Here is a 26,606-nt window from a genome sequence, read left to right as displayed (position 1 = left end):
TTTCGTTGACATATGAAGATACCATGTGTACTCTGCAAAACTTCAATTCCCAGAAAATACCTCATCTTCCCCAAGTCAGTCATGTCAAACATCGACATCATAGAATTCTTAAACTCATTACACATGCCTCTATCATTGCCAGTGTAAATTAAATCATCCACATATAGACTTACAATAAGAATTTTACCTTCCTTTGCTGACTTTGTGAACAGTGTATGTTCGCAAAAACATCTTTCAAAGCCATTATGTAAGAAGTATGCTTCTATTTTGTTGTACCATGCTCTGGGTGCTTGTTTGAGCCCATAAAGTGCCTTCTTTAATTTGTACACCTTTTCTTCCTGTCCCTTTTCTATGAATCCAGCTGGTTGTTGAACATATATCTCCTCCTTTAGTTCTCCATGGAGGAATGCGCTTTTCACATCAAGTTGAAAAATAAGCCAGCTATTTTGTGCAGCCATAGATAGAATTATGCGAATAGTGTCTAATTTGGCAACTAGTGCAAACACTTATGTGTAATCCACTCCATAGTGTTGTGCATAGCCTTTTGCAACTAACCTTGCTTTAAATTTGTCAACCTCACCGTTCTCCTTGAGCTTGGTTTTGTAAATCCACTTCACTCCAATTGGCTTCACTTCTTTGGGAGCATGAGTTAATTCCCAAGTTTGGTTTTTCTCTATAGCCTCCATCTCTTTCACCATTGCTTCTCGCCACTTCTTGCTCTTAACAGCCTCTTCAAAGGTTACTAGATCAGTTTCTGCTACTAGCATAGCATTAGTATTGATGTCATCATATATGCTTCCCCCTTCTTCATAGTCTGCCATCCATACATGTTTTCTTCTATTTCTTCTCGCCCTCCCTTCAGTTGGGACCTCACATGTTTGAGTGTGAGGTTCGTTTCTGATAGTTGCTCCTACAGTTTTTGGTTCTGGCTGCTGCTCCTCGTTGTTGGATTCAGATTGTGTATCAATGTCATCTTCTCTTTCAGCAATTTCTTGCTGTTTTTCTGCTCCACTCTGCTCCCACCTCCAACTTTTATTTTCTTCAAATATAACATCCTTGTTGATTATTATTTTCTTGTTGACTGGATCAAAGAGTCTGTATGCCTTGGATTCATCACTGACTCCAAACAGAACACATGGTTTGCTTTTGTCATCAAGTTTAACCCGCTGCTGATCTGGTGTGTGGACATGAGCTAGACACCCAAACACACGAAAATAATCAATAGATGGTTTTATTCCACTCCATGCTTCCTCTGGGGTCTTATCCTGGATGGCTGATGTAGGGCTTCTATTCAGAATGTGTGCACACCATTTTGTTGCTTCTGGCCAAAAGATTTTTGGAACCTGTCTTCCAATTAGCATAGAAAGAACCATATTCATGATGGTTCTATTCTTTCTCTCAGCAGTCAATTGCCTTCTTATTCCGTGATTTCTGCAGAAATCGTCAAATTCTTTTGAAGAAAATTCTCCTCCTCTATCTGTTCTTAAACAGATAATACTTTCTCCAACTTCATTTTCAACTAATGCTTTGAAGCTTTTGAACAAAGAAAATGTTTCAGACTTCTCACTTAAGAAATATATCCAAGTTTTTCTTGATAAATCATCAATAAAACTTAGAAAATATCTCTTATTGCTGCTTGATGTTGGTTTGATTGGCCCGCATAAATCTGCATGAATTAGTTACAGTTTTTTTGATGCTCTCCATACTCCTTTCTTGGACATAGTGTTCCTGTGTTGTTTTCCTGCCAGACATTGTGTGCAAATATTTTTAGGGATTGTAATTCGAGGCAAACCTGTCACCATTTGTTTAGAGGCAAGGGTGTTTAAGCCATCATAGCTTAGGTGTCCGAGCCTGTTGTGCCACAATTGAGAGTTGTTTTCTGCATTCATCTGGAGACACGTATCTATTCCCATGGCTGCTATCAGCACAAACATCCTGCTAGCATTCATTTGAACTTCACATATTTCTCCTTTCTCAGGGTGTGTAATAGTGCAAGTATTGTTCTGAATTTTAATACTCAGCCCTTTTTCCTGAAGTTGTCCTATACTCAATAGGTTATTTTTCAATTCAGGAACATAGTACACATGTGTGACAATATGCATCAATCCATTCACCTTCATCCGAATACTTCCTTTCCCCATTACAGCTATATGGGTATCATTTCCCAGCTTTACTTTGCCTCTAAAATTCTCATCTAATTCTGAAAACCACCCCTTGTTGCCACTCATATGGTTGCTGCACCCTGAGTCTAAGAACCACTCATTCTTCTTTACTTCTTTGCTTTCTGCGATAGTCATTAGTAAAATTTCTTCCTCGTGTTCTTCCTCCATTTCTGCATAATTTGCTTTCTTCTCCCACATAGGACATTCATATTGAAAATGTCCAAGTTTATGACATTTGAAACATTCAACTTCATTCTTGTTGAATGTTTGCCTCCCCCTTCCTCTACCTCGGAAGGCTCCTCTTGCTCTCCCTCTTCCTCTTCCTCTTCCATCAAACACAGTTTGCATAACCTGCTCGACTTCCACTGAGTGTGTCATTCTCTGTTCATGAACTAATAGACTACTTTGCAATTCATCTATAGTCATGGTGTCCAAGTTATTGGATTCTTCAATTGAGCATACTACATAGTTGAATTTTGTTGTCATAGACCATAAAATTTTAGCGGTTATGACACTTTCTTGCATATTCTCTCCTACTGCTTTCATACTTTTGGCTATCTTTAAAGTGCGGCCAAAGTAGGAATTTACTGTTTCGTTCTCCTTCATTTGCAGTGTCTCAAATTCCTTGCTTAAGGCTTGCAATTGCGCACGTTTCACCCTTGTGGACCCTTGAAATTTCTGTTTCATGGAATCCCATATATTTTTGGACGTTTCATCATTTAGAATTGTATCCAAAATTTCTCTATCAATTGCTTGATAGAGATAATTTTTCACCTTCAAATCTTTGAGTTTTTGTTCTTCCAGCCGTTGGAGTTCTGCTTCTGATGCTCTTGCCTTGTCTGGGACAACATCAATACCGTGTTCCACCAAACTCCAATACTCCTTAGAGCGCAGGAAATTCTCCATTAATTTTGCCCAATGGTCATAGTGACCATCAAACTTTGGAATGGCGGGTTGAACGTATTTGCTTGGTTCAGCCATTTCAGGTATACCCAAAACTCACAGTGTATCACTCTTCCCAACCCCAATTCAGAAAGCAGAACTCTCTAGTGTTTCTCTCTCTCCCTCTCATGATCTCTCACGGTAGCTTTCTTGGTTCAGGCCCCTGTGAAGGAGCTCTGATACCAAATTGTGAACACAGAATATAGGTAAGAATGCTTTCTGAATTTGTAATCTCAAGTCTGTGTTGTTTATTTCAGAGGATTACAGTATTTAAATAGTTTTGCAGAAGATAAAATAAAAAAACTGCTTCCCCACTCTGCCGCAACTCATGGGAAGCTTTTCTGAAAAATCGGGTAGCTAATATATAGCTCCCTCAATCCCTAAAGAATCGGTCAGCATAAGACCGTTTATTTAAATAAAATAACTCACAAACGTAAATATGCAAATAAACATAAATCCACTAACAGGTTGGAGATTGATGGAAGAACGAGAGATGTTGTGGTTGAATGAAGAAATCGAAGTTGCAGGTAGTGGCGTGTATCGGTTCGGTGGTGGTGAGAGAGATTGAGGGTGAGGTGGTGGAATGGTGCGTGATTGGGTGATGAAGGTTGTAGTGTCTGGATTCTATTTCTTTGTATCTTCCTTTTTTCAGATGCAGATGCAAGGTATAGGGGATTATACAATCCAGTGGCGGAGGTGAAAATGGAGCTGATGATTCAATGCTTGGATGGTTTTATCGGGGAAGAAGAATGGAGAATGGGTTTTTGGGTGAGTGGAGATTATGATTTGGGATAGCTGAAGGGTAGATGAAGAAGATTACGATGGCCACGATGATGGTACGAGAGCATGAGAGCATGAGTGCACGGTGATGCTTGGTTTTGGTGTAGCATATTCCATTTTTAGACTCAAACAACAACAATATTTGACTATAATCCAAAGGTAACACACCAACACATCAAGCCTAACACAGGAATCCATCATGCTCCCTCCAACATTCATTTATTCAAGATCGGATTTATTCAAGACTGGGTGCATACCTCTTGCAGTTGCTTATCCTCACCCCTTCTGCTTTGGCTGGTGCATTCTCTCTAACTTGAGTGCTTCCCACCATGTCTGCTCTTTTTTTATGCTTGGAAGTTGTGTGTAGGTGGAGAAGAATATACTTTGTTGTGAAAGAGTGTTTGTCTGCGTGAGTTTTGCTCTCGATTGTCTCGGTGGTTATGCATGAGAATGCAACATGTTTTGATGTCCCTAACGCACCTGCAACATGCTCACTCAAGTATTAGAGGTGTCGCACCTCTCCTTTGTTCTCATTGTTCCTCTTTGTTCTCTCTTCTCTCCGTTTTCTAAAATCCTTTTGTCTGTATCTTCCTTTTGAAACCATAAAATCCTCGCCTCTGCTTTGAAGTGGTGCCCCCTTTTCAATAGCTCTGCTTCCAGCCACCCTATACCTCTGCTCTACGACTGCCATGGTGCCACAGTAATACACATACACAACAGATATCCAACATTTCTATTTTTGTGACACAGAGATGGAGTAAAATCTAAGGTTTGAACCTTTCCCTTGTATGGAGAGGGAACTGTCAGCAGAGTACTTCCAATTTCCACATTTTCACTTCATCTAATTTTTTTTAATATTATTTTTTTCTTTTTTTAAAAGCAAAACGGAAATAATAAAAGGGGAATAAGATAAGATAAAAATTTAAATAAAAATAAAATAAAATGAATATATAAAATAAAATAAAAACAATAAAATTAAAAAAAATAATAAAAAATAAATAAAAGATAAAAGATAAAAATATGAATACGTATAGAAATAGAAAATAAAAAGAAAATTAAAGTTGAAATAAGGTAGAAAGTAAAAATAAAAATATATGTATATACTCTATGTTCACTTTATTAGTATATTTTATGCAATGAATTATCTATTTTAAACACTATTATAAAATATTTCACTTTATTAGTTTTAAGAAGTTAAAATTGGATTGTTACATAAAGAACCCTATAAATAATTTATCAATAAAAAAAAAGAGTCAAATACAAAATTAAATTATTTTTAACTAGAATAATGAACATCATAAACTTTTACATTATATAATTACTAATTCCTATTTTTAAATTATCTTAAATAATGTGAAACTTTTCAAAACATAATATTTTAATGGATCCAACATAAACAACTCCATTTCTATGACAATTTTAAATTTTTTAACACATATCTGTTATATATTGTCACATCCCACCGTCATAAGTAACATTGCTATCAAAAAACTAACAAAAAAGACTTGATCAAAACGTTTTAACGAATTTTAAAATGAACCAACTTAAAACTTTTTCATCAAAATACGAACCAATCGAATAATTAAATCATTTTATTATTATTGTTATCGTTCTCCTTCTTTATGCTCTCTTAAACATATACATTTGAGATAAAATTAAATTATTGTTATTATTTTAGTAAATGGTATCAAAATTAATTGAATTCAAAGAAACTCCGTTTTCTATGTACCAAGGTATGATTTGACCATCTAGCAATTGCTGTTACAAAAGTTTTCATTGGATGGTTAAAGAAAAAGGTTGTCTGACAGATTTTAAAATTATTGAAGAACTTTGAGAAAAATAATTATAGTGTCGGGTCATAATTGATAATGAAATGGTTCATATAGGTTGACATGATTGCAAACGATGGAAATGTGACATATGGGTAAGATTATTAGTGATGATAAAATGCGTGTATTTAAAAGATATTTTGGTTTAAAAAATTGAAGCATTAAGCATAAAATTTGTTTAAAAAATAGTTTACACTTTATTTATGAATCTAATGATATAATGAAGATTTTGGATAGCGAGAAATTAAATGAGATTTTTTTATTAAGATTTTCTATACGAGATGTAAGTAATTATTTCAATTTGAGTTATTTTGAGACATGTTTATTAAGTATTTTTTTGAAATGTAAAAAATTAGATTATATTATTGAGATGGATTTGAAAATTATAATTTATTGTGTATGATATTTTAGGAGTATAGTGTGAATAATATATATATATATATATATATATATATATATATATATATATATATATATATATATATATATATATATATATATATATTATTCTAAGAATTAGCTTTTAATGTGTGTATGCGTGAATTGTACTTGTTACACAATAATATATGATGCTCTAAATTAAAAGGTTGGTTAAAGAATTATGTAAAAATAGAATATTACATAATTAACCAAAAGTAAAATTTTCAAATTGAATTATGAATCCTAACAAATTGAATAGTTCAAATACAATTTCATTCATTAATGAGAGTCTTAACCTCATCATCAAGATGCCAATAATACATCATAATATTATCCTATTATATTTAAACATTCAACTAACACTAAAAAAAAATTGATTTTTTTTTACGACAAAATATTTATGTAATGCATAAAATTTGTAGGTAATTGAATATTAGCTACATATGACATAAAAAAATTGTAGATAAACCAGGTATAAGTAATTTTACATATAAAAAATTCGTAGACAATATTATATACGTAATTATTTGTAAAAAATTACATAGGATTATTTTATATGTAATGTTGAGTAAGTTAAATACAGAATCATCTGTAAGTAAGTCACATACAAATTAATAAGTATGTAATGTTCATAAGTAAATTACTTATGAAAAAAAAAAAACAGTAGATAATGCTATGTGATGTAACTCGTAATTTTAGACCAAATTTCACAAATTTACATATTTACTTAATATACGTTCATCCAACACTTTAGTAAATAAAAATAACATTTTAAAACATAGACACACACAATTTTTTATGTTTAAAACATAATTTTCTTACTTGAAAGTTTATTATTCGCTAAACAAAAACAATTGAATGATATTAAAGGAATTGAAACACACGTATAGAGATCGATAACTTAAAAGAAAGAAAAAATCATCTAAATCACCAAAAGATGACAATAAAAAGTAAAACTACTTAAAAAAATTATCTTTCTTATTTGCTTTAACATGTGAAAACCTTAAATTATTCACATATAATAAAAAGAAAAATATTATTATTTTAAAAGAAATTTTAATCGATCATGATCTTCATTCAACTATTGTCTAACTATTAGGATCTTATCAAGAAAATACATTATAATAAGTTTTGAGAGCTAAGCAGATAAAAAGAATGTAGAGAAACTTTTATTCCGAAATTATGAAATTTATAAAATGAATAATTAAATAGTTCATATTAAATTTTACATAATTAAATATATTTTAGCATTTTCACTTTTATTTACTTCAACTCATTGTCTTTAAATACAAAATTTTGACTTTTACAAATATGGTTTAAAACTAATAAATACATGTGAAGAGATAAAGTCAACTTTTGAAAAAAATATTTAAAAACTATTATAGAAATATGTTTAATCTAGGATAACAATTAGTCTACAAGTTTGTGAGTCGACTCACATAAACAAAATTTAAAAAGAAAAATTATGCAAATGTTGTAACAATTATCTTGTTTTAATGTTTCACATCTACTAATACATAAAAAGGTTTTGATATTAATTGTTTTGTCTATTATACATCGATTCAACAACTAAGTCATATCTAGGTAGGTAAAAAGAGGTGATTTTTTTACTTGAATTATCAACCGGGTCATAAACTTCAATCTTAGGCCTAATTCTAGAAAATCGAAGCATAAAATCATAAGTAAATGATAAAAAAAAAATAATAGGAACCTTTGAGTGTGAAAGCATTTTGGAGATGAAAGAAGATGCAAAGCTTGGACGCATTTTGGAGGGCTAATCAATCCCATCATAATGTAATGACACGTGGACATCAGTGACAATAAAAAAACTCCAAATTTACAAAAAAGAAAAACACCCAAGAAAGTCAAACTAAGTTTTTGTTGTACCCATTAATTTATTGTTTATAATAATATTAAAATAAATTAAATAAATATAAGATCAAGATCTGCTCCAAATAAATACATCACACGTCAAAGTTAAATGTTTAAATAACAAGGATACATAAAAATAAGTTACCGTTTAAAGTAGAAAAGACTATAATAATTAATCAATACTAAATACAAATAAAAATATTCGTTTTAGAAATTCAAACTTTATAAAAGTAACAAAATAAATTAAAATAAAAGTGTTTTGTGAAATTTATAAACTAAAATATAATATAAAATATTGTATATGGATTATACAGATCAACTTGCCTCGTCTCGTCCCTATTCAAAGTACATCACCATATTATATATTTCTCGACTTTTATGATTCCATGTAAACATCACTGAGTTGTACGTTGTTGAAGAAAACAAATATCGTTTGGATTAAAATAATCCAGTTCCAATGTTAAGAACTGAACAGGAGGGGCAGACTATTTTCTTAAGAAAAATGAACGGGTCGTACTTTTGTGCTGGGATGTGTCAAGTTTACATGGTAGCCGTCTATACATTTTACGTGTATCTAATGTAAAGTTTGCATCATATAATTTATAAATGTATCATTTTTATTCTTTAATGTCTATATAAAACGTTGAAAAACTTGTTTTTCTGCACATCCATAATTTTTCTAATAAATTAATGTCCCTACAGTGAGTCTTGGCTTATGATATTATATAATGAAGCTTTTCTGGTAACGCAGCAATACCAAAAGCAATGATCTCTTTCGTGGTGTTTGGGTTCCTCACGGTCCTTTTCACCTTCTCATTGCTCACACAGTGGAGAAAGGCTTCTGCAGAAAAGAGAAGGCTACCTCCAGGGCCAAAGAAACTACCCTTCATTGGCAACCTCCACCAGCTTGGAACGTTGCCCCATCGATCCCTTCAACACCTTTCACGTAAGCATGGACCTCTCATGTTCTTGCAGCTGGGTTCGATACCAACCTTGGTTGTCTCTTCTGCTGACATGGCCAAAGAGATCTTCAAAAACTATGACTCAGTTTTCTCTGGGAAGCCTCTACTGCACGCCGCAAACCGCTTAGGATACGGTTCAAGCGTGAGTTTTGCACCGTACGGTGAGTACTGGAGGGAGATGAGGAAAATCATGGTCTCAGAGTTACTGAGTCCGAAGAGGGTTCAATCGTTTGAAGCTGTGAGATTTGACGAGGTCAAACGCATGCTTCAGGCTGTTTCTCTGTCTCCTGGTCCTGTCGACCTGAGTGAACTCACTCTCTCGCTCACCAACAACGTTGTTTGTCGGGTTGCTCTCGGCAAAAGGGACAGGGGTACGGGTGATGCAAATAAGGTTTACAGAATGCTTAAAGAAACACAGGAAATGTTGGGAGGGTTCTTTGTGGATGACTTCTTTCCACAGTTGGGGTGGCTGAACAAGTTCAGTGGCCTTGAAAGCAGACTAGAGAAGAATTTCAGAGACATGGATCGGTTTTACGACGAAGTGATCAAGGAGCATGTTGATAAGTCTCGTGAGAGCGCAGAAACAGAGCATGAAGATGTTGTGGATGTGCTGCTTCAAGTTCAGAAGGATCCGAGTCAACCCATTGCCATCAGTCACCACCAAATTAAGGGTGTTCTAGTGGTACGTTTATTAATCAATCTTCTCCATCATGACTTGAAAAGCAGCAAGTTAGTCACTATTATATTAATATTTTAATTAGTTTTTAATTAGATTACTTATATATATTATTTTTATAACCCAAAGTCTTATTTAAAGAGTAAAAAACTTGATGACTTCTGTATCTGAAGTTAAGAGGCCTTATTTTAATTTATTATAATTTTCTAAGACTTTCTTTCTAGTTTTGTTTCAATGTATAAAACTTACAAGACTTGTACTTTTATAGTTTTCACTCATACTTCAATATAATATGAATTTTTAGAAAATAAAAGCAATTTTTTATTTTTATATTCTATATTTTATTTAAAATTATCTGATATCAATAATTTCTTAAAATTTAATTATTAAACTTAAAACTCTTGGACTAAAATTAACGATCCACTTATATATTTTTTATCACTTTATTTTGTTATTAGGTGCGAAATAAATAGTTTATCTTCACTTGTCATTTCTGAAATTATTGGTGGGTACCACAAAGCACGTGGAACAAATGGGATGTTTGATTAAACAAAGAAATAAAAAATAGAAATCAAATGAAGTGTTATGGAATGATGCAAAAATAAAATATATTTTCTTTGTACTGCAAAAATGATATAATATATATGTAAAATATTAATAAAAACAAATAAAAATGATATCATATATATGTAAAATATTTATCTTTTGACAAAAACTATTTTAACAAACTTAACAAAGTTTCTAAAAATAGAATTAAAGTACATTAAATCTTTATTTCATAGTACAGCATCAACTTTATTTTCTCCATCTGTACCGGGGGAGATAGAATCAATAATGTAATCCATGGAAGAGAGGTAAGAGGGAAATAATTAAAAAAAAATAGCATCATTGTATTATTTATTTATTTCTTCAGTCTATCACACTTCTGATTTTATGATTTATATGTTTTTATTTTACTTATTTATTTTCTGATAACATATTTGCCTCATCTGAAAGAAAAATACAAAGTGTCGGCGTTGATTTCTGTGTTCCTTATCTTTCAAAAGGACGCTGTAGAAGGATTTGATTCCACTCTTTTGTGGTTCATCCATTTTCAATTCCGTACCGTGGACACTTTTTCTATAAAACAATTTCAACCACTAAGTGCGCCCTTACATTCCAGCCACAAAGTTAAGTTGACTTAAATTTCATTAGAATTAACAAAAAAACAACAACTCCTGTTGATACAAATGTTTTGATACAACGTTTAACAGAATGTTTTGATACAATGCTTATTAGTCAGTAATCTGATGTAAATGATAATTGTTGTGATTGGAAATGTATGTAGGACATCTTTGTAGCAGGAACTGATACTGCTGCAGCAACAATGATATGGATAATGTCTGAGTTGATTAGGAACCCGAAAGCAATGAAAAAAGCACAAGAAGAAGTAAGAGAAATCATGAAGGGAAAGGAAATGGTACAAGAGATTGACCTCCCAAACCTCTTGTACCTTAAGTTAGTTGTGAAGGAGGCACTGAGACTCCATCCACCTGCGCCATTGCTTGTGCCAAGAGAGACAACAGAGGCTTGCATGATCAGAGGGTTTCAAATCCCTGCCAAAACGAGGGTGCTTGTGAATGCAAAATCAATAGCAATGGATCCAACTTGTTGGGAGAATCCAAATGAGTTCTTACCAGAGAGGTTCTTGAACAGCTCCATAGATTATAAAGGACAACACTTTGAGATGTTGCCATTTGGGGTAGGGCGAAGGAGTTGCCCTGGAGTGAACTTTGCCATGCCTCTTGTTGAGTTAGTACTTGCAAATCTTCTGCTTCGTTTTAACTGGGAACTGCCTCTTGGACTTGGAATACAAGACTTGAACATGGAAGAAGCAATTGGCATAACCATGCACAAGAGAGACCATCTTTGGCTGAGAGCCACCCCCTTTCACCAGTAGCGCTTTTCTTCTTTTTGTTTCAAATTTCAGCTTTCAAAATGGTTTCATGTTCATCTTATAATTTCAATGTGTCTCTCTTGATCATACTGGTGTAAACATATGTGTGTTAAAACAGCTTCTGTCTAGTACAGAGATTTATGGTTAGTTGAGGCTGAATTTGATTTTCATCGTTCTTATGATCTGACCAAGTTTTGGTTGGTTATACAATAATGTTGTGTAGGTTATACATGATATTTGAAAAACAATAATGCCCTCATAATTGGTATGGGAAAGTGAATAGATGATGCCAAAAGGTGCAGAGCAAAAGTGTTAAGTGCACCTTTCTTTAATACCAATTATAGAAAAGGAAAAGTGGTCATTTAAGGGAAGTGGTTGAGATGTGATTGCCATGCAAATGTGAAGAAAGAACAAACTGGAAAAGTTGAAAACAAAAATTGAACCTTTTGAAAAAGTAAATCGGTCTTCTGGCTGATAATTTGATTAAGAGGAGGTGAGATGGGTGCAATGATTCCATTAAATGGGTTTTACCAATAAATTCCAGCACCATTAGTCCCATTAATTGCCTCCAACTAATTTGCACATGCAATTGCTTTTAGTGGCCAAAATTATCCAAGAAACATATCTATTTCCGTGATTATTAACAACCAATAAAGGCAATCTGAACCATGGTAGCTCCGCAATGGCTTCAGTAGGCAAGCAATCTTACATAAGACTGAAAAATGAAGAAGAATTGGAAGAAGAGATAGTAAAGAGAGAAGTGAAAAAGGCAAGGGCGTGGCTTAAGTTTCGGGCTCTAGCGGGTAGAAGAAGGCCAAGGCTTCGTGTTGCAGCACTGAGAAGATTTCTTAGAAAAAGAACCAAGTTTCTGTCCAAATTCAGGGTTTCGTGGCGCAAGGCCTTGAAGAGATTGAGGAATGGACAGAGTCACATGAATGATCTGTTTGGAGGAAATTTGTTGCTGATGCAGGGAAATCTTGCTCCTTTCGATTGCGGTAAGAAACCTTACATGGCTCATGTCCTTCAACCATCACCCAGGACAATCCTCTAAGAATTTTAGTTTTCATGGTATAGGAAAATTTATATTTCTGTTACTCTCTCCCATGGCTATTTCTGCAACGAACAAAGATAACAAAAATAAATAATAGTGATGTAATACGGGCACAAATGCAACTATGTAAAAATAATTCTATAAATGATAACTATGTAAAAATAATTCTATAAATGATAACTATCGTTTTCTCTTGGGGTAGATGAGTTATATGCCATTTTTTTCGTGTTGTTGCTTACGTGGACAACACAACAGTAAGAATAACTCACTTTAAAACTGACAATTTGTTTCGCTGAGGGTTTATTCTTTTGAATGATAATGCGTTCTCATTTAAAGATGTGAAAAGAAATGCAGAAGTTGATTTGGAACATCAACTCCATTATGAATCTTTTGGTAGATGAGCAGATTTATAAATTTTTGAAACCTATTTACTAAAATATCCTTCATTGTATTTTTGTATTTGATTAAAGTTCTCTCTTTATTGAATATTGAGTTGGGAGAATATTAGGTTTGAGTATAATATATATATATATATATATATATATATATATATTATAATAATTATAATAACAATAATATATTGTATAAAATATTAATAACAATACATTATCTATATATAGTTATAATAATAATAAATAATAATATTAATAAGTGTATTTTATATATATATATATATATATATAAATAACAAATAATAATAATATATTAGTTTCTACAATAAGGGTAAAATAATAATTTTATGTTTTAATTTATTAAAAAAAATATCTATCATATCAATCAAATTACTTACAAACTTTCACAAATCTTATCTTCAAATCCACTCACTTTGACTTCTAATTTTCTTCAAAAAAATACAAAAAATTATACACTCAAATTCACTTATATCCATTCAAATCCATCTTCATACTCTCATTCAAATTCATCTCTACAATAAAACACACACTAAAAATATATTCAAAAATAAAAAGGACGTACAAGATAAAAACTCTCAATTAAAAAAATTCACAAAAGTTCTGTGGATCAAATCGATCCATAAGTTTCTTTTCTAAACATACAAAAGTATATTATTTTTTAAAATTAAATCATTCTACTAGTTCCATCTTTATAAAAAAATCTTAAATCAGTTCTTTTTTATATTTGTCTTAATTTTGTTTCCTTAGAACTCTCTCAAAGAGAAACTTAGTAAAGAACAAACTAGAACTGACCTATGACCTATTAGCCAAATTAACTATAAAGCTTATAATATAAAATTAGAAACTCATAGTTTCATTAAAAAAAATTAATAAAAAGTACATGGTGGTTTATGCTTATCGAAAAATGTGAGTAATTTTGTACTCTGTTGGTGATGAAATGTCTCCAATTACTTTTTAATATTTGGATAATTTTCTTTCCATTTTTTCAATTTTAAAATATAACTAAAGATACAATATGAATATAAAATTGAATAAATTTTGTTTTGTAGATCAAATTTATTGATAGAAATATTAACATAAGCTTTTCAAAGGCTAAAGAGTAGTATATTATTTTTTACTAAAATTACAAATTCATTACATATTGATTTATTTGATAATTTTAATTTCATATTTTTTGGCGTAATTTTTCTTTTTTAATTTATAAAAAAACAATTTCTTACACTTTCACAAGAATATTTTTTACGTAAAAGTTGACTAAAATATATTTCCTAAAAGTAATTTTTTATGCAAGTATTACTTCAAAGATATCTAAACATATATTTTCTATCTTCAACTTCATATTTTCAATCAAATAAAACTTTTTAAGTGTATATTTGTTAAAATGAGTGTTGTGGATATGTTTCGATAGATAAACTTTATATATATATATATATATATATATATATATATATATATATATATATATATATATATATATATATTCATACATTGAAGCGACTTAGCTACTAGGAAATTTAAGAGTAAGAAAAATTTTAAATTTTTACTTTTTTTAGAATATAATTTAAAATTATTTGATTTTAAGTAATCTAATTATTCTAATAAAATTTATAATTTCATTTTTTTTAATTTTTTTTACCTAAACAATGTATATTTTGTCACATTATATTTTAAATTAAAAAAAAAATTATGCTGTCTCATTCTAACATAAATTTAGGCTAACTTTATACTTGTAAGATGAAATATTTTAGTTACATATTATTTTTACTAAATGTTTATAATTTTATATAACTTACTTACATTTATAATTTGGCTAATTTTACTATTTAAAGTTACTCCTATTTCATCTTTTCGTGAATTGATTACCAAATTAATAAAGATGTAAACCAAACTTGCAACTGGTCCACCTGATCAACTCTACGTTGTTACCCTTAATTATTCGAGTAAGACTCCAATTATGTAAACCAAATCTCTACTATAAAAGAAAATTCTTTTGTTACTTTCCATTTTAGCCCTTGTTTGTTTCAGAGAAGGAAAGCAGGCAAGTGCTAATTTGAAGTTGAAGTTAGAAAACAAAAAGTCAAGTAGAGGGAAAAGAAAGAAAATCATTAAGGGTGTGTATTGATTTGAGGATGAATTTGAAGAATGGAAATGAATGAATTTAAAGAAAAAAATAGATGGAAATAAAGTTGTTTAGATGAAGAAGAAAAATAAAAGAAATATAAAAAGAAAATTTATAAAAATTTGTAAGAAAATTAATTCATGTGCATATTATTTAATATATTATTATTATTAATTATAAAATTTAATCTTATCAATGTTTTTTTTATTATTTTATATACTAAAGTTTAATATTATTATTATTATTAATTTATAATTTAATCTGCATGTTACTATATATTTTTTTGTTTGTGTTCAGTGGTGGATTTTGAGAAAAAAGATGTGAGTGTCAAAACAGATTTACAAAAAATTTGAAACAACTATATATATAAATTTATTAAAAAAAAAAACGTTTATTCATATATTATTTTATATATGTGAAAATAAAAATTAAAGGGACACCATAATTCCCTCGCTTTAAACCAAACTTCGATATTGACCTTTCCAAGACCAATAAAATAACTAATATATATAGAAAATTAGTTAGAAAGGCAAAACAAGAAAATAGTTTAAAAATTTATTTTGAATATTAAATACAATGTAAATAATTAACAAAAATATGACCCTGTAAGAAATTATAAAAATCCTATTGTCAAATATTTACGAGTAAAAATTGTAATTAGTATAAAACCAGTAATATTCCTTCGTTGTTAATAAAATATAATATGGTTATATATAATTTATTTACAACAATTTTATATTTACACCAATATAATTATCACTAATTTTCATTTAGTTTTAATTAAGTTACAAAAAGAGGAGGAACAGGAAACCAAAAATAAGAAAAAAGAGGCAAAGAGGAGAAGGAACCAAAATCGATAATGATAAACATGTAAATGATGGTGGAAGGAGAGGACGAGGAGAACAGAAGAGAAGGAAAATGAGAAAGAAAAAAAATGAAAAAGAAGAGAAATGGAAGGAAGAACATTACAAAAGTTTTTGAAATTATCAATAGAAATTTGTCGACAAATTTATTCATTCGATAAATTTGAACTATCGATAGATTTTAATATTTCAATTACCAATAAATTTATTTTTGTCGGTAATCCTTGATAATAGAAATTTTAATTACTAAGAAAAAACACCAATAAAATTCGTCATTAATACAAATTTTAATTACTGATGAAAAAATTTATCAGTAAAATCTGTCAATAATTATATAACTTAAAATATATTGGTAACTTAAAATTTTTATTATTGTCGTCGGTAAAAAGAGCAAAAAAATTCCTAAAAAAATCTTGTATTTAGTGTCTCAAAAATTAATAGGGTGCTTCAAAATTAGAAGAGAAGAAGAAGAAAAACAAGTAGGAGGAGGAGAAGAGGAAGCGAAATAGAAGGAGGAGGAGGAGATGCCAGAGGCTTAGCAGTGACAAGGCGATGCTATGATAGTTTTCATGACAAAGACGCGACGATGGTACAACAGAGACACGGTGGTGACTCAACGGAAATGGTTGAAGGGAAAGAGAAATGTAGGAAGGAAAAAGAAAGACAGAGAGAAAGAGGAAGGGAAGGAGAATGGTGGCGGTGACAACAATGATGAAGCTAGAAGTGTGGTGGAGGAGGTTTTAAAAGAAGAAAAAAAAAGAGAAAAAACAAGGAAGAAGAATGAATAAGATGAACTAGTTTGTGCTATTTACGGATAAATTTTTCCTTTGATAATTATCGATGAATTTACAGAAGAAATGAATTTTATTGACAAATTTTTTTGTCGGTAATTACCAACGAAATTTTTGTTATGTTGATAAAATTTATATTTATCGTATTAATTGACGGATTTTGTGATTTGTCAATAAAGTTCACCAATAACTATTGGAGACGAATTTTTTTTACTATCAATAATGTATAGATAAACTAAAATTACTGAAAAGTTTTAGCTATTACTTATGAATTGTGTTTGTTGGTAGTACACAATTTTTAATGCAGTGAAAGTAAGTTGTTCGATGAAGAAAATATCAATAAACATAGATTTTTTTCAAATATTTTTAAATAAATTTATATTTTCTATTTAGATTTATAAAGTTAAAGTATTTTTCAGATTTTTTTTATTTAAATCTATAGTTTGAATGTAATTTATTTAAATATTTTAAAGTATTTAGATTATATTTTAAAATAAAATATTTGTTTAAGTTTATATTTTGAAAAGTTTTACATAAATTTCAGAAAACGATAATAAATATCCATGAACATACCCAGACACTTAAAATAATTATTAAATAATTTTTAAACGTTTATTTGGTAGATAATGGTGGATTCATTGAAGATAGATGCTACCGTAATTATCTTGATTTGTTATCATCTCTCCTGAGAATATGAACATACCATTTGGGTGTTGAGTTGGTCCAGATTCCAAGCAGATCCGATGAACAATTGATGAAGATTTGGTTTGTATTTTGCTGTAAGTTCACTCTCAAATGGAATCTAGCAAAGTCTGGAACTATTGATATTAAATTAAAATAAAAATAAAAAGTCTAACATAACATACCTAATACCATAGAGAATCACTGTCATCCAATCAGTTAACAGGAAACTTAACATATTTAACATAAACCAATAAACGTGTTTTACTTTAAGAACATAAACTCTTTAATAGGAACCGCACTAATGACCATCATTAATCATTATTTGGCAGTTTAGTAGGCTAGAAATTGGACAGAGGAAAAAAAATGGTTTTGTTGACATTAGAAAATAGAGATGAGAAATGTGTGAAACTAATAAGGTGAACAATTACTTGACGTAATTACTTCTATAATCATTATTGTGCCGGAAAGTCAAATAGATATGTCCAATATAATTGATCATAGCCTCAACAAAATCTGTAGTGTGTGCATTGTTATCTTTGGAAACTAAACGGATTTGAGAGATTCCAATAGATTAAATAATGACTCAAATGTTAACATGAGGCTAAAATAGTATCTATACATACGATCTAATTTCTCTTTCTCTTTTTTTTTTTTTCTAAATGAAACCATCTTAAAATATTATTTCATTCTATTTAAAAAAAAATAAAAAACTAATTAACCTCTTTTACCACGTTTTTGTATATGTTTCTGTCTGGTATTTTCATCACTATATTTCTTTAGACATTGTTCAAAACAAAAGGTTTTGTTCCCTCAATTTTGAGCCCAATGAGGGTCATTAACCCATTTCTCGCTCTCTTGAATCATTGAGTATATATAGCACTTTCTACAAGTGAGGAAACCGAGGGTTGGTTGGGAAATAATGATATAATTATTTTATTCCTTGATTTTTTTTTTTTAACTACTGAAGGTCACCGATATTTTATATTTATTTCTCGCAGAGCTAATTTGACGTGAAATGAAGGCATAGGTGAGATTGAGATGAGGCATCATCATGCATCGGCAAAGAAATGATACTTTTGGATGTTGTCAACTATCAACCGAATTGCTGAAATGGTGGTTGCTATTGTGAGCAGAAAAGAAAAAACAACGTTGAACCAGTGCCACGCCTTCTTCTGTATGCTAGCTGTTCTTCCCTTCACCTAAAATTGAAGCAAAGTTAAGCCCCATAAGAGTGAAGCAAAGTTTGACTATAACTCTATTCGGATAGATAAAAGTTATGTGCATTGTATATGTAATAAATAACCTTGATGAAGACCATGCTGGGGAACATGAATGTGAGAGGAATGAGAGAAAATGAGCCAAGAAAGTTTACAAAGTCACCCATAAAAGGAAATGCTGCAGCAACGAAGGTGTTCCCAGTAAAGAAAAACGCACGTAGGAGAAATAAGCGCTTTAAGTTCTCCCCTGAATGCATGGCCTTGTCGATTTCTAGGAACTTTGTGTCCAACGCCTCCAGAATTGGAGCCACAAACATCTGCATTTTTTTAAAACATGACATCCTTCCATTTGTCACGTATTTGACTTTTCTTAAACTACTCAAACTCGATTAAGCAACCATCTAAAACCACATATGCTAAAACATGTACACGTACATGTTGGGAGACGATGGACTGCAAAAATACGATGGCATTGATGAGAACATTAATCCATCTGGGACCACTTAGGTTTTCTGGAAGGTATGCCGACACCGCTGATCCATAAGCCCAATATCCCATTACGGTAACACCATAATAGAACACCACTCCCACTGTATATTGTAAATACAGGGCCTTCCTCATGTTCTTCACTGCTGGCTTACGTAGAGTCGACTGCATACACATTGTGGAAAAATAAAAACAACTTCTAACCAAACTACTAATTTATAATAGAAAAATTATACTTCGATTTCGACTGTCATTTTTTACTCCCTACGATTAATAATTCACACTAAACTACGTGAGAGAATAGAAGATGAAAGTTAACAAATGAAAGAAAAATGATTTTTTTATTATTAAATTTTGACAACTTTCTTTTACAATCATAGGTGTTATTTTCTAAATGATTTTCCATTTTTCTTACTTTTAATATTTTAAAATCACTTAAAAAATACACATCATATTATAATAAAATTCAAAATTTAGTAGTGAAAATATTATTGCCAAAATGAAAATCATAGGATCCTGTCCTTTATAATATCACACTTACAAATACCAAACCCCATTTTTCTATTCACAACAGAATTTATGGTAGTTAAAAAAATTTATAATTTTTTAACAATTACTCATATTCTAGATGATACATGTCATGGGCTTTGTTGTTTTCTAAAAGCAATACTAACAATGATTGAATGAATGTATATGAAATTGTTTCATTACTAAATCTAATGTGTTGATCCATCATCTTACGGAACTCAAATCTTATTTTCTTCTTACAGTCAAAACAAGTAGTACAATAAAATATATATATTTCGTAAGATCACATGTTAATAGAAGTGTGCAGACATAATAGAAGTTTGCTTGTGAAACTCCCAACAACCTGCAATCCGTGAAACTCGCCGTAAAAAATTCTAGATAACTTTATTAGTAAGTTCACGTTATTCCACATTCTCCGTGGAGTTAGCGGGCTGACGTGCATTTAACAAAGATTAAAATAGAAAACTGAATATGTTATTGAAAATATAAATGGTTATTAATTATATATTCACAAAACATCTAATCTAGTAAAAGAGTATTTAGAACAAAGAAAACTTAGTATATTTCTTAATTATTAAATAAATCATAAAAGGTATATAAAAAATAGGGAATAATATTTTGAAGTAGAAATGGCAATAAATGATTAAGATGAATATGACCTGTATCTCTGGGAGCAAGCCACTGGTGTTGGAGACAACGATGGCAGAAATGGCACCAAAGGAATTAAACACCTTACTCACTTGACTTCCACTGATATCGAAATCCCTGTCCGAATTTGATTTCCCTACCAACCAAAAAGATTGGTGGGGCGAGCACAATTTAACGTATGGTTTTTGAAGAGAACAATACATTTTAAATGCGAAAGTCATGATGCTTATTAGTTACCGTACCATCTTTTACCAAAACAAAGAGAAGAAATATTATATATGTGAAGGTGAGCACCGCAGAAATTCCCAACCAGTTTTTCATGGCAGACATTGTTGGGATGGAGAAGGAATAAAAGAAGTAAGCTGCTCCTGTTATCACTATGTAGTATTGCAGCCTCAAGGGAGAATCGCTAAATTCCGAGTTTATTTCCTGCACACAATAACAGTTTTTTTTTTTTTTTTTAATTTTAATATCTTGAATTAGTTTCTCCGAAAAATATTTGATAATGACACTACAAAAAATATCTTTACCTATAACAAGGACAGCTTTCAATAGAAACCAAACAAAAAAAAAAAAAAATCAAAACTTCAACCTAGAAAACAAAAAGAAGAGATTTTAGTAAGAGTAAAAGTCAAACAATTTGGGTACCTTAAGTGCCTTGCCGCCAAGGAGGATGAAACCCATATTTCCAAGAAGAAGGGTTAAAAACTGGAAAACCCAGGTGATGTGGTACATACCCTTACCTTGAGAAAAGAAGGAATGGTTGAGTTAGAGTGTAAATATATGATGCAGAGAAAATGAAAAAAAGATTATACCGTAAACGTATCCCATAAGGTCTCTGTATCTAATGAATCTGCGATTATCAACGAAATGAAATGCTGCCAAGAGCCAGTTTGCATAGGCGGTGTAGATACCGACAAGAAGAAGGCATATGATACCCCAAGTCCAACCCAGTGGCCACATGATGAGATTGGAAAAACTCAATATCCACCCACAGTTGAAGGCTGATACCAGCATCAACCCCACTTGTTTCCACGAATCTGCAAACAAAACAAAACACAGTCTCATGTAGGCACTGGATATAGTTTCAGAAAGTTAAAACGCCCCAAGAAGAAGTTAATTAATTCACTAGATATAATTACCGCTATCAATAGTATGAGCAGTTGCGAGCCCAGAATCATCCTTCTGGGTACCCTTTTCTTGACCTTGTTCCATGTTCAGAGTGCCCCTTCCTTCTACATCCATGGCCACTTCTTGATTCTGAAAAGGAAAGAAGATTTAGCTCGTTAAAAGATTACAACTTGGTATTAAAATTTATAGAAGTGGAATGAAATACTTTTTTTTCTTCTATAAATTGACCGTTTTGACATTTCTTTCAATGGAATGGAATTATTCTATTAGCAAACAGCCGAACAATTTTTTTTTTTTTTTTTATGAATGGTAAGGAAGATCCCTTCTTGGAAAAAGAAGCCTTTTCTATATATTATATTTATATATTTGGTAAATTAATTCTGTTTTTTGTAATTAAATTGATTTTAATCCCTTTTGCCTTATAGAGTTTTGTTAGAGTTTAGTTCAATTTTTATTATATAGCATATATTTTGGCACTAGTTAATATTTATATTATAACTCGATAATTCATTTATTAACAAAATTAATCTAAATTAAATTATCTTTAAAAATGTAGAACAAATACAATTAAAGTTACAATTAATTCATCTATTTTTTTAATGCAAATAAACAATGTTTCTTTTGATTATTTATAGAAAAGGTAAAATATTAAATACTAATATGATTACTAACGAGTAAGTGCAACTAGGGATGAGACAGTAGAGTATAGGTATTACTTTCTTCGTACTCTATTCTACTTATTAGATAAATATTTGTCTCGTATTTGTTTTCATATTTGTATATATCCATTATGTGGATATTTGCATACTTTTTAATATTCACAGATATGTGTGAGTATTTACAATTTTTTTAAATATTTAACAATATATTTTAACTATAAATTCAAATAAAATGCAATACATAATATTCATAAATTTCAAAAAAGTTCAAATAACACATTTAAATAGTATTATAAATAAATGTTTTTTTTTGTAAACTAATGGATAAAAAATAACTCATACAAAATTAATGTGTTAATATTTTAATCATTTTTTTTAATTTAAATTAGAGTATAACAGGTACGATATCACATGTACAAATAATATAATATCAGTACTCATCCCATTAACATGCGGTATACAAAATACACATATCCATCACATGTAAATATTTATTTTCTAGGTTTTATTTGTATATATTTACAATTACAATCTTTTTTTTTTACATCCTAAATCTAACCTACCATGCTTATTTATTTACCTTTTGATATATATAACGGTTAGCAAAGTGTCTTAACAACCATGGCAAACGACGCTGGTTCTAACATTTTGAATCATCGAAAGTAAAAAAAAAAAAAAAGTGTTTGCAAATATTTAAATAAAAAACCATGAATTTTTCGAAATTAAAGTATATATTAAGCTTTGCTTTTGTTTACTTTTATAAATGGTTGACTGGACATATATTATTTTGACACTTTTTTAACAAAAAATCAGTTTTAGTACGTGTTCAAGGTAATTGTTATATATTGTGAGCTTATGATTAATTTAAGATTAAATGACAACATCGTTTTTTATGAAATACCCTATTTCTTTTTAGATGATCATGTCTCCGCATTAAAACTATTTTTATTTAACTTAATAGATAAAAGAGTGCGAAGAAGAAAATATTAGAAATGAATATGATGAGATAATGTGAGAGAGCTGAGCTGAGTTCAACTTTGACTATCTAAACCTAAATGGATCAGAACCGTTTTCATGGAGACTAAACATCATTAAGAATCTAGAAGGTGTCGTAGAAAAAGTTTGAAAGATTGGGCAATGCCACAATTATTGCACACCCAAGTCAATTGTATTTCAATTAACTATCTACTTCCGTTGGGTAGACGCTATTATCTAAATAAATGTAAATTATTATTTTAAACTTCTAATGTAGTCAAAATATTTTATTTTATACTGTAGATTCACTCAACCTCCTTCACTTACTAAAATATATTTTGGGAATCATAAGATTTTAAAATTTAACTTTTATATCCACAAAACTCAAAAGTTTGATTTTAGTAAACACTTTATTAGAAACACATTCTTTTACATACTTACAAATTTTTCATTTCCGATAAATCCAACTAATAGTAAAAGGTACTCTACTCAATAGAGTGTGGTATGGAAACATTGAAGTTTAACAAAAGTGATTTTATTCTTTATAGAGTTTGACTGGGTATCTGAATCTCGATGGTGTTCTAAAATTACTTGATTTAAACAATTTACTCTTATGAAAATGTTAATTACCCAGATTTTGATTTGTTTGTAGTATTTCCTAGAGGTAAATTTGTATGTAAGTAATTGTGTATGTATTAACTTTATTATTATTATTATTATTTATCTTGCTTGAAATATTTTTTTGTATTTTTTTATTTCATATAAATTTTATTATTATGACTATTATTATTTATTAGATGATTGAAATCTTAACAACACACTAATAGTTTTTTATTTTTTTCATGTACTCGAAATCTTATTGAACAGTCAATATTCTTAGCACGATTTTTTATGGCGTAATCCTTGGCTCACTTTTTTTTAGGAAAACCTTTGCACGCTTAAACCACCAGGTACTATTAACAAATTAATATTATGAGTAAACTAAATTATTCAACTAAAAAACAAATATCCTTATTATCTATGGATTTTCTGTCACGTCTTATTGTCTTTTATATCTGTCCATACTTATAAATTAAAATAAATTTGCAGTCGCATAATATATTTTTTGATCATTCATATATATATATATATATATATATATATATATATAGATATATAGATATATAGATACATTTGGACCTGATGGCAAGGATTGGAAAGAAAAAGAAAAATTGACATTTTACTACATTCTGTTTATTATTTTTCGTAGTCGTTCCAAAACTACAATAATACGATGATTCTTAAAAGGAAAATAGTCGTATTTATATTTCTTCATCATTTATTGCTAATATATAACTTGTTTTTACTTTTTTTAAAGAAAATTCCTTATTTTTTTATGGTGAAAAGTAATATAAATAGCGCATTAATTGTCTATTACCACATATATATATATATATATATATATATATATATATATATATATATATATATATATATATATATATATATATATATATATATATTACTTATTAGCTCTAAGTATTTTAAAGATGGACACACCGAATACACAATTCAAAAGTAAAAAATAATACTCTGATTAGAAAAAAAAAATCAATTTCTGTATTTTTTTATTATTAAAAGGTTACAGACATTCTCTTTTTTTTTTTAATAATAAATGTTCATTTTATTATTTAATCAATTAAAACTAAACAAGTTGCATTCATTTTTGTACTTTTATTGTCAAACAATCGATTATAAATAGATTGGTTTATGTTAAATTAATTGAGTTTCTTTTTTTAACTAATCGTATTAATATATCTTTGTATAACTTGCACACGTCTTTCTTTCATAGAGATAAGGATATTAGAAACTAACAATAATAAGGAAAGGTTAATATAAAGAGAAAAGAGAACCATGAGAATGATGTCATACAATGTTAGATGGTTAAGGTAAGCGAGAAAGAAATTCATTACATAAGTGATTCAATAAGAGAAAACACAGATACTTTGTATTCAAGAGTAAAAAAAGAGAAAGATGATATAAAGCTATACTAAGACTTATCGGGATAAAGATGTCACTTGAAAATTAGCCTTATCACAAAGCTTGGTAGGAGGACTATTGTGCTTATGGGGTAATGATGTTTTTGATGTGACACAATCCTTGTTGGGGAAGGTTGCATAAAAGGAGAATGGAAGGATATCATAAGAAATATTGGATTGTTAATAGAACTCTTCATGTGATTTGAAAAAAAAAAAGACTTTGGGAGGAGATTAAGCCTATATTCCTTTGAGTGGTTGAAACTCTACGAAGTAATTTGGGAGAGCGGATTTCGTTGGTTGAACCCGTTCTTTGGTATGATTTCAAGTGAAATGAGAGTGCGGATTTGGGGATGGATGGTATAATCAATCCCCGCAAAAGTGGGGTGATACTTGTATTATATGAGGGACATTGCGAAAATACCTTTCTCTTTTCTCGTTTCCCATGCAAAAAATCTGTCATATCGTGATTCCCCTATGCCTGCCAGATTCCTGAGGTTGCATGCATAGATTCCTTGTAAGGTGAGTGATGGTGTTACTTTGGGACATAGCGTGGGTGTGTGAGAATTCATAACAGTGGTGTGAATGTTGAGTGCATCCATGGATGGGGAAGAATGAGGTGCTTGGATGTGGTGGGGGAGGAAGAGGATGGAGGTGGTGGATTGTGGTGGCGGACTTAGGTGAAGGAGGTGGTGGTGTGTGGTGGTGGAGATGAAGTCGTGGTGGATAGGATATGTGCATCGGTGCGGTGCAAGTGTGTGTGTATGACACCGGTTATGTAATCGGTGCCTTGGCATAAAGAGGTTTGACACCGGTGTCGTGTGTGTTGTTTTGCTTTTTTAACTTTTTTTTTAAACTTTTTTTTTAACTTTATTTGTATAACTTTTGTTTAAAATTTAATTGTATAACTTTTTTTTAAAATTTAATTGTATACATTTTTTTTTACATTCATAAAAATTTATTTATTTTTATTTTAAAATTTTAATATTTTTTAATTCGTATTAATTAATTATAATTATTTTTATAACATCAAATTACAAAATCATTATCTTTTTTCATCAAGGGTATTTTGGTAACTTTCTAATTTTATCTATTTTTACAATTTATTTTATTTATTACATCAATCAAACCTTTCACTAACTTTCATAAAACTTATCTTCAAATTCACTCATTTTACCTTCTAAATCCACTAAAAAATAACACACAAATTCATCCACCCAAATCAATACAAATTCATCTTCACATTCCCCCCACATCCACACCCCCAAAGGAACACACCCTAAGGGTGTGTTTCTTTGTAGAGATGAATTTGGAAGAGAGTGTGAAGATTGATTTGAATGGATATGAGTGAATTTGAGTGAATATTTCTTTTTTTTTGTTTCTTTAAAGAGAATTAGAAGTGAAAGTGAGTGAATTTGGAGATGAAATTTGTGAGAGTTTGTGAGTG

The 26,606-nt window shown here is 30.1% G+C and overlaps 3 protein-coding genes across 3 annotated transcripts; 2 read left to right on the top strand and 1 right to left on the bottom strand.

Annotated features, from left to right (window-relative positions):
• The first annotated feature begins 8,756 nt into the window (after positions 1-8,756).
• LOC114179104 (cytochrome P450 71A9-like) lies at positions 8,757-11,763 on the top strand. Its single transcript, XM_028065323.1, has 2 exons — positions 8,757-9,649; positions 10,971-11,763. The coding sequence occupies exons 1-2, from the start codon at positions 8,771-8,773 to the stop codon at positions 11,580-11,582; spliced, it is 1,491 nt and encodes a 496-aa protein (XP_027921124.1). The 5' UTR covers positions 8,757-8,770; the 3' UTR covers positions 11,583-11,763.
• Positions 11,764-11,858: 95 nt separating this feature from the next.
• On the top strand, positions 11,859-12,825 carry LOC114179105. The gene has a single exon (XM_028065324.1). The coding sequence runs from the start codon at positions 12,262-12,264 to the stop codon at positions 12,628-12,630; it is 369 nt and encodes a 122-aa protein (XP_027921125.1). The 5' UTR covers positions 11,859-12,261; the 3' UTR covers positions 12,631-12,825.
• A 5,407-nt stretch (positions 12,826-18,232) lies between these two features.
• Positions 18,233-21,691, bottom strand: LOC114176001 (proline transporter 2-like). The gene is made up of 8 exons (XM_028060877.1): positions 21,522-21,691; positions 21,195-21,419; positions 21,028-21,122; positions 20,622-20,808; positions 20,391-20,515; positions 19,153-19,368; positions 18,804-19,034; positions 18,233-18,699 (listed from the first exon to the last, which is right to left on the bottom strand). The coding sequence occupies exons 1-8, from the start codon at positions 21,622-21,624 to the stop codon at positions 18,550-18,552; spliced, it is 1,332 nt and encodes a 443-aa protein (XP_027916678.1). The 5' UTR covers positions 21,625-21,691; the 3' UTR covers positions 18,233-18,549.
• Between the last annotated feature and the right edge of the window lie 4,915 nt (positions 21,692-26,606).

Source organism: Vigna unguiculata, chromosome 3 (assembly GCF_004118075.2).
Source record: "Vigna unguiculata cultivar IT97K-499-35 chromosome 3, ASM411807v1, whole genome shotgun sequence".
In the NCBI taxonomy this organism is placed as follows: domain Eukaryota; kingdom Viridiplantae; phylum Streptophyta; class Magnoliopsida; order Fabales; family Fabaceae; genus Vigna; species Vigna unguiculata.
The sequence above is the reverse complement of the archived record's forward strand: the minus strand, read 5'-3'. Positions and strand labels throughout refer to the sequence as shown.